This window comes from Xyrauchen texanus, chromosome 24, assembly GCF_025860055.1.
Source record: "Xyrauchen texanus isolate HMW12.3.18 chromosome 24, RBS_HiC_50CHRs, whole genome shotgun sequence".
In the NCBI taxonomy this organism is placed as follows: domain Eukaryota; kingdom Metazoa; phylum Chordata; class Actinopteri; order Cypriniformes; family Catostomidae; genus Xyrauchen; species Xyrauchen texanus.
The window spans coordinates 15736521-15746014 of record NC_068299.1 but is presented as its reverse complement, the minus strand read 5'-3'; the positions used below and the strand labels follow the sequence as shown (position 1 = coordinate 15746014).

The window sequence follows — 9494 nt, the reverse complement described above, 5'->3', positions numbered from 1 at the left end:
TCGATCCTTAAATCCCAAGATTAATCTTTCACACAATGCGCAACCCTCTACTATGAGAGGAATCCACTCGCATTTGCAACCAAATTTCGTGCTATGTGACTAAAGTGAACATATTTGGCAACTGGCTGGTAAATGTTTACATTTCACTCACCAGTTATTGTGTAGTTTAGTTGGGAAGTGTTCAGCAGCGAGATCCTTTCACAGTGTGTTAAAGAGTAAATGTTGTTCAGTGTAATGTTTGCACAAGGACAAGACAAACGCAACCCATTTGTCTTTTTCATAACCTTTCTGTTCTTTACAGTCAGTTGTCAAAAACAATAACAAAAAAAAACATTTAATTCTAATTATGGTGGGTCTTAGGAAGCATCGACCAGTCAGGTGCCTATTTCCCTGAGACAGGATCTAAGCAGGAGCCAGACGGGAAGGCAAGCATTGCCTTGCAGGAGGCCGGATAAGTCAGCTCTGATGGCTTGATACAGCTCCAGACCCCCGAGCCTGATACACTGACTACAGAAGCGGGTCTAAATAATGTTTGTCATGCCTGCTGCACGCATGCTACTGTTTGGCATTGGGTTTCCTGCTAGTCATACACTTTCATACTGTGTACAAGGACAATGATAATTTGAGACAGGATCAGAAACCAGCAGCAAACCAAAAATAATTCACAATTCAAGAGTAAAATACGGCAAATAAAAAACAATAATAAAAAATAAATATTACACAAATGAAGCTAATAGTTTAACATTCATTCCTTATATAAGTGATGTTGCACTTTAAGGCACAGTTTTATGCAGTATATAGCTTTGTTATTCGATTCCATTCATTTATCTCACAAGTTGAGAGTTAGGGGACAAATTGGAAAAGCTTGAAAAACCTCATTAATAAAACTTGGTGACTTCAATTAAACAATAGATTTGTTACATTTTTAACAATATATGTGAGAAGAGAGCAAAAATCTGTTGATTTGATTTTGGCACTTGGGTAATTAAATTCAAGATCAGCTAATATAAAATATAATAATACACATTCACTTCAAAGTATAATAAAGTTAATAAAAATGTGAAGTCACTGTACCTTAACTTTGAATCAAACATTAATAAAATCATTAAAGATGTGTTCCGAAAGACAGCTTCTGGTATTATTGTCTAAAGTTAGGGGAAAGGTAATTAATTTGGCAGTAAATTTATTTGCACTGTGTTTGGCTCTTCTAACGAAGTAGAGGAAATTGCGAAGCAGAGATCAAATCTTCATCCATTGTGTCTGATCAAATGGAAATCTTTCTCTTTTAGCACAATATGCACATTGTGTTTCCTGGCCTTCCATTGCAAATGATATGCTTGAGCATACCAGTAACTATGAGTGAAATCTCTTTAATTATTTTTTTTACGTTTTAAATGCAAAATGTTTTAAATGTAGTTACTCGTCTATAAAATACATCTTTTTGAAATAATCTAGAAGTAATTTATTTTAGGAAGACATAAAAACTAAAATATATAAACAAATCAACACAATAAAAAGAGTCATTAACCACCCCATAAATTGTAGCATAAGAGACTAGATTGAATGAAAAAAAATATATATATATATATATTGAGGATGTTATCTACTTATAATAATGATGTGGAAAGAGTCAAAATAATAATATGACACAACCTCATATTATATTTATTTACAGTATGTACATACACATTGTGTACAATCATCTATAAGCTATACTAATAGTAAAAGTAATTTGCATCAAATAAAATATAGAGGAAATTTAACTGAAACTGATCACATTAGATACTCAATAATAACACAGATTTTCATTATACAGCTAAAGGCTGTTGATTTTGCATCTGGTTTCTGAGTGCACAGAGCAACAACTGGGTGTGTTTAACAAACATCAGACCTGTTAATAAAAGTTCCATAACATATGTAAGTGCATTGTATTGTATACAGTATGTTAAAGCTCTGCACTGTTACAGGATGTGCTTGATGAGACAATGGTCCCTGCAGGTTCTGTGCAGGGGTCTCAGTGGCCCACCTTGAGCACAAGGGTTTCGGCACACTGGCAGATGGGACACATCGTGCCTTCAACTGGAAAATGGCTCTCCTGTGTCAGTAATGGCAAATAAGAGAATGGAAAGCAAAACTAGTGACTATAGGCCAATTTAGCAGTGCTTCCAGCACCTGCACAAAAGATCAATAAAATACTAACACATACTGTTTTGTCTTTATCTCTAAAGACAGATCTTTTTTTATATCTACAACTTAACCAACTGCTGTTATCTTAAAAGTAAATGAATAAATAATTAAATAAATAAGTACATTTTCTCAGGAATAGACATTAAATAATTTTAGGAAGTTGATGTGTTCTATGGAGTGACATGCTATACTCCATCTAAACTGTTCTTCAAAGCATTTTTCTTATTATTTTATTAATATTAAGCCTTCCCTGCAGCTTTTATGACTTTGTATGGATTAATTGTAATATATATTAATTTGTTACAGAGTAGGACCACTTAAAATGAACTAGTGAAGGCAAAAAAGTGACAGAACAACTATCAAAAACTTGTTTTTTAGAGACCATTACAGCATGTACAATATACTGTACCCTCTCCCTTTTGCATTCGAATATATTTTAACCTAAAATAAATGTTGATTTATTTTATGTACTGTTTATTATTATTATAATTATTACAGTAAAAAAGATAAATTGCGCAAATAAATCATTACTATTATTAATAATTAATAATAAGAAGAAGAATATTGTTGCTGATGTAATATTATTGTTATTATTTTATTATTATTATTATTAAAACTACTGCTACTATTATTACTACTATTATTATTGTACATTATGCAGCGTCAACTACATCATGGGTCACCTATCCACGAGTATTAACTGAAGCAATGTTTTAGTTTACATTCAGAACAACGATATAAAAATGTAACATGACTCAATGCAGCCACCTAGTGTTTAGACCATGAAGCCCACCAACACATAAACGGTCAAACATTCAAGCAGCAAAAAAGATAAATTGCGCAAATAAATAATTACTTAATGGGTCAGTCGATTTTCAATAATAATAAAAATAATAATAAAAACTGTCATAGGCGAGACAGGGGCTAGGTATCACATGGGATGTTATAAGCCCTTATCTAATGTTGAGTCAGAAGTCTAATTTACACAATTTCTAACAGTGGGTTTGCATGTTGGTGTTAACACAAATTTCAAAATTGTCTTATACTAGAAACCTTTTTGTGATTTCTAAGCTCAAATAATAAGTTCACTATAATTAGATTTGTGAAATAGCTCTTGTGTATAAAAGTGAGAAGAATAAAACCACACTGAAATACACTCCAGCAACAGTCAACAAAGCTAATAATAAAGAATGATTTTAACTCAAAAGTTAGGTGGACTGTGACAACATCATAAGGGCCCATTGTTACACATTTTATATGATTTCAATAACAATTTCTGTTGGCCAAAACAATGGATTTATATTTTTGCGTCCATTTCTTTTCATTTCTGCCATTTCATGAATCATTTTAATGTTGAATAATTGTTTACTGTTTAAATTTAGCTGAAAAGCTAAATTAATTATTTATTTATTTTTTTTTTTTGTAATCGTATTTAGAATAAATAAAATTAAACTCAAATAAAGAATAAATAGTAGTTGATATGCATATAAAAATGCATATAAAAAGCAAACATGTATCCAAACAGTCTATATTTTTGTAGTCATTGTCATTAACAAGTCTAGTATTTAGTAAGTCTAATAGAACACACTTATATTTTCCAAATATGCATCTAAATAAATAGCAAGTATATGTTTCATTCATGCATCCAATTTGTAAGAGAATTCCATGTGCCACTGACCCAAGAGGTTTAAATAGAGTCCAGCCAAGATGAGACAAGTCTTCTCCTAAACTCATTAACAGCCTCATGTACAGTATTTCCTGCACTAACAAATGAAACAGTGCAGCTGGATAGAACACACACGCACGCGTGATGAAGCATTAATTATACAGCGCTAAACATCTATGAAACCAATTTGCAATCAGGAGGCGTGACAGCATACACTAGTGTAATAACACTGAACCACCAGAAACCACTGAAGCTATGTTACCCCTTACGTGTGCTCTAACAGATGACGATGATGTATGTGAGGACATTATAGATGATAATCTAAAACAACAAACAGACACAACCAGCTACTGCTGGTCAATAAAAAAGTGTGTGCTAAGGGGTGACTTTGGCCCTGTGGATGTCAAAACAGTGTTCTATGAAGAAAATAAATATCACAATTACAATATCACAATATAGTGATCATTGCATGTTAAACTAGAGAAGCACAAACCTATGCAAAATCAACGAACATAGCTCCAGGTATACCAAACTGCTTTAAAATCCAAGATGCGTCCGCATAGTCACACTAAACACTATGTGGGACAGCTTGACCTTTCATTAAAATAATGCGAAAAATACAGTATTGTACAGTGTGTTGAGGGAGTAAAATGTTTTAGTGCAGCACTGCGATGCAATCACAACAGTGACACGAGGGTGTGTTTACATTAAAGCGGATGTGACGTCATATGTTTTGAACCTCAGCGACCGCGCGCAGAGCTAATGAAATAGCTGAAGATTTTTTGGTAATTTACGAGGTCAAGTCATCAATATTTACCTGCTGGCTTTGTTATTCTTGTACATTCGGGTGCGCGGATTGATCCAAAGGTAAGAAGGAAATCTAAAGGCCTTTGCGCATTTTACGTGATGATGCTGGTTAGCCACACTGAGCGTTTCATGTAAATAAAAAAACCATAATATCTAGGCCTACATCACACGCATTCAAATAAGAGTTGATAAGTGCATGCGTCGACTGTATCTTATGTTGATTTTAAGATTGGGGTTTCAAGCGTTTTTACATCGCCAGCTGGCCAAAGCAGCTTTGCAAATTGCGTGCAAATGTTGTGTTTATGCCAGCGTTGGCTGAAGCGTGATACATGTCTGTGCCTTCACTACACGTTTATAATGGTTTAATTCAGTTATAACTAAATGTACATTAATTTTAGAAGCCCTTGAGCTACAGTCAGTTTTTAGACTTTAAATTGCCTTCTGTTAGAATTTCAACGAATAGTGTGGTTTGTTATGAATTTTTGCAAGATTTGATCATGCTGAAACTTAAACGTATGCACCATAATTTTCGAAATCGGATGTAATTGCTGGTATCAATTCACACAATGAGCGCAATCGAACACGTCCCCCTAATAGTGTGTCGTTTGTTTTTCTGTAAACATTTACCGTTTTGTTTTACCTTTAAGCACCTCCTTTGCTGCAGACAGAGGTTAGAAAAGTTTCTAAGAAGTTTTTGTTGTTTGCTGCTTCTTTGTTTCCTCTCTTTTCTGCCTGATTGCTGATTAGATGGATATCCAGAAAATCATCCACGATTCACTGTACGACTTCATTTTGTCATATATACCGGACGCGGATCTGAGGTAAGGGCGTGCCAATGCATCTCTAAGTTTAGTTAAAGGTGCACTCAGCAATTAGTTTTACACCTATTTTTTTTTTTTTAAACGCATGCAAAAAAATAATGAGCACTCACTTGATATGAAGACTTCAGTTTTCAGTAACCTTATAAAAAAAATTAATCTACATGGAGAGGGTCCCCTCATGGGGGCTGCCATATTATGATAAAATGAACAGACCAGAATACTACTCGCTTAACCTCAGCAACTGGTCTGTTAGTGGACACTCACTCTTTGATGAATCATGGCTGACTGTAAATAGTGAATTACTACAATGTCAACGGTAACTGAAAACTATTGCGTTTCAATGATGGTGAATCCACGCCACTAGGTGTCACTGTAAGTCTTAGACAACATGCATACAAATTACTGCATGCACATTTAAATTGTTGTTGTCTTTTTACTCAACGGTGCTAATCTGTCAGTGATGTAATCTGTCAGTGATCTTCCATAATTCCAATTTGATCAGTACACTAGATGATGTGATTTTGTCCTACATCACCGGGGTGCTGGAAGATTTGGGATCTCAAGAAAGTGTGGAAGAGAACTTTGATGTAGAGGTGTTTGTTGAAATGCTTGAGGCTTACATCCCTGGTTTTTCCGATATTGACAGGTAATGTTAATAGCTGTTGTGCCACTTGTGCGGATCACTTGCAAACTAGATGTGCTGTGATATACGCATTTTTAAGGCAATATTAAAACAATAATTAACAATAAATATTCTAACGATGAGCCATTCTTGCTTACAGTGTCAAAGTTTGTGAAATGATGTTTAATTTGGCATCAAAGTTGGCTTCGGCACGAGACACAGGTAAGTCTCCCCCTCATAACAGTAGTGTCAATATTTTATTTTCGATTTTGCCATAGAAACATTGTTATTGGATTGTTCCACACATTTGTGATGTTATTATTTTGTGTGTTTAAGAATCTGGTGAGATAAACTTAGGAGAGTGTACATTTTCCCTCTCCGAATGCTCTGTCCTAACACATGGAGACTCGGGAGCAGAGACACACAATCTCACATCACATTCAGATGGAGCCACAGCTAACGTAATGGGCTTTTCAACCACATCACATACTGATCAAGCTCACAGTGCTTAATTAGATTATGGATAATATTACTAATTTACACTTTACATTCAAGTGAATGTCTGTTTGTGAATGTGTTTTCAGGTGAGTGAATCTGCATGGGATAGCCAGGAGCAGCATCTCCTTGAGATGTTTCCCAAGTGCAGTGTGACAGAGGCCAGAAGTGCATTGTCTATTGCTAAAGGAGATATGGAGGAAGCTGTTCGCCTCATTATTGAGGGTGATGTCCAGCTTAAGTGCACTGCATCTCTTAATGTGAGTATATCTAAAAAGTTACAATAAAGAGAGGGATTTAAGCATTTTTATAATGAAAAGATGTTACAGTACTGAAGAGGTTTGGTAATGTTTCTTATACATGAACACCTTTTACATTACATTTTTTCAGGCAAATCAAGGGAAGGCAGTGTCTGCAGAAGCTGATCAGAAACTTAAAGCAAGCATTTTAGAAAAGTGAGCTTTGTTAAAATTGCCTTGGTATTTTCTTGGCTAAATTTAATTCGAGCTATTCCAAAAACTTCTATTATATCAGATGATCTATGCCTAATGAAATGCTTCAAAATACAAAGTATTGTTCCCCATCCCCCAGGTACATGCTGGTTGACAGTGAAGAAGATAAAAAAGTACACAGACCAGTCACCCCAAAAGATGTGAGATTTGGGTTTCCTTAAAAAACACTTGAATTGATTGCATTTATATGGTTACAGATTTGTGAAAAACTAGGAATCCATGACTTTCTGAGATTTATTTAATTTTGCTTTCTTTATACAGTGTTAAGCACAATGCAACAAACCTTTTACATTAGAGTTGCAGCTGTGCCTTCTTAACCACATATGATAGTGAATACATATTTTTGCAGCAAATTGCTTGTACAGTAGATAAATTGTGTGGGTAGCCCATTAAATAATTTCATATGATTTCAGTTGTCAGAGATTGCATTACTTAACATTGATGACGTGTTAGGTGTAGATATGAATTCTTTTCACTATCTGCTTGGTTATTTGCAGGCCCCTAAGAAACTGGTGCGCTACCACGGAAGTCAGGTGGTCACCACAAAGGGAGAGCGCTACCATCTTGTCAAGAAAGAGGAAACGGAAGATATGAAGAAGACCTACGTTAGTCTCAAACCAGCAAGGAAATATCGCTTTCATTAATGAAAAGCACCTTGTTGATGGACCAGGCAGATTGTCACACACACACACATATATATATATATATACACAACCCCAATTCCGGAAAAGTTGGGACAGTATGAAAAATGCAAATAAAAACAAAAAGGAGTGATTTATAAATTATATTCACCTTTCGTATATTGAAAGCACTTCAACTACAGATTATATGATGTTTTTCCTTGTGAAGTCCATTGTTTTTTTGTTTTTTTATGTACAGAAATTTCAAATCAGATGATTGCAAAATGCTCAAAAAAAGTTGGGACAGTTGAGTGTTTACCAATGTGAAACATCACCATTTCTTTTAATAACACTTGTTAAGCATTTGAGCACTGAAAGTGGAAATTCCCCCCCAATAACCATTATGTTGGTCTTTAGCTGCACAATTGTACGGGTTCTTCGTTTCCATATGGTGTGCTTCATAACGTGCCACACATTTTCATTTGGAAACAGGTCAGGATTGCAGGCAGGCCAATCTAGCACCCACGATCTCTGCTTACACAACCATGGACTTGCAATCTGGGCAGTATGTGGTTTGAAGTTGTCCTGCTGGAAAAGGCAGTGATGTCCCTGGAAATGACAATGCTGGATGGCAGTATATGTTGCTCTAAAATGTGTACATATCTGTCTGCATTCATGGTGTTCTCACAGATGTGTAAATTACCCATGCCATGGGTATTGACACCCCCCTGGCACATACAGACATTGGCTATTGGACCTGATGCTAATAACAGCTTGGATGGCCCTTTTCCTCTTTGGCCCGGATAACACAATGGCTTTGTTTTTCAAAAACGTTTTGAAATGTGGACTCTTCAGACCAAAAAACAGTTCCACTGTTCTACTTTCCATTTAAGATGAGACCGAGCCCAGAGAATTCGGCAGCGCTTCTGGACAGTGCTGATGTATTGCTTAAGCTTTGTGTAGTAAAGTCTTTAACTTGGATGCAGCGGTGAGTGGTGTTGACTAAAAAGGTTTACTAAAGTTATCCCAAGCCAATGTTCATGATATCCATATCATGATATACAAGATCTTTTTTAAGACATCTGAGGGATTAGAGCTCACTCGCATTCAGAAATTGTTTTCATCTTGCCCTTTACGCACCAAGATTTGACCATATTCCTTGAATCTTTTAACTATATTGTGTGCTGTAGAGGTTGAAAACCCGAAAATCCTTCTAATTTGTCTTTGTGGAACATTGTTCTTAATATTCTGTATTATTGGCTGAAGCATCACTTGGCAAATTGACAAGTCTTGAACGATCCTTGCACTTGAAGGCTTAGGCTGTTTTTGGAGTCTCCTTATACACGATACAGTATTATGACACAATTGCCTCACCTGATTAACATCTCCTATTTCACATCACCTTGTTATTTTAACTCGTCAAATTGTTATTGGTCTTAAATTGCCCCGTCTCAATTTTGGAGCGTGTTGCAATCTGATTTGAAATGACTGCATTTTCAAAAAACTGAAATTCTCAAGGTAAAACATCATATAATGTTTAGTGGTAGTACTTTCAATATAGCAAAGGGTGAATATAATTTACAAATCACCCCTTTTTGTTTTTCATACTGTCACAACTTTTTTGGAATTGGGGTTGTGTATATATATATATATATATATATATATATATCTATCAGATGAAGTCAGAAGTTTACATAAACTTAGGTTGAAGTCATTAAAACTAATATTTTAACCACTTCACATATTTAATATTAGCAAACTATA

At 35.1% G+C, this 9494-nt stretch overlaps 1 protein-coding gene across 2 annotated transcripts; it reads left to right on the top strand.

Moving 5' to 3' along the window:
- The first annotated feature begins 4572 nt into the window (after positions 1–4572).
- LOC127617637 (CUE domain-containing protein 2) lies at positions 4573–7876 on the top strand. Of its 2 annotated transcripts, XM_052089646.1 has the most exons (9): positions 4573–4720; positions 5408–5481; positions 5984–6127; positions 6264–6325; positions 6440–6564; positions 6688–6858; positions 6989–7053; positions 7190–7250; positions 7608–7876. In XM_052089646.1, the coding sequence occupies exons 2-9, from the start codon at positions 5408–5410 to the stop codon at positions 7752–7754; spliced, it is 849 nt and encodes a 282-aa protein (XP_051945606.1). In that variant the 5' UTR covers positions 4573–4720; the 3' UTR covers positions 7755–7876. The 2 variants fall into 2 exon arrangements, with proteins under 2 accessions (XP_051945606.1, XP_051945607.1); XM_052089647.1 differs by lacking the exons at positions 6989–7053; positions 7190–7250.
- Positions 7877–9494: the final 1618 nt, after the last annotated feature.

Excerpts from the sequence above, each read along its gene's own strand:
- LOC127617637 (XM_052089646.1), top strand. The coding sequence starts at position 5,408 with ATGGATATCCAGAAAATCATCCACGATTCACTGTACGACTTCATTTTG. Across the intron at positions 6,326-6,439 it reads GGCTTCGGCACGAGACACAG|AATCTGGTGAGATAAACTTA; the intron begins GTAAGTCTCCCC and ends TGTGTGTTTAAG. Across the intron at positions 7,251-7,607 it reads GACCAGTCACCCCAAAAGAT|GCCCCTAAGAAACTGGTGCG; the intron begins GTGAGATTTGGG and ends GGTTATTTGCAG.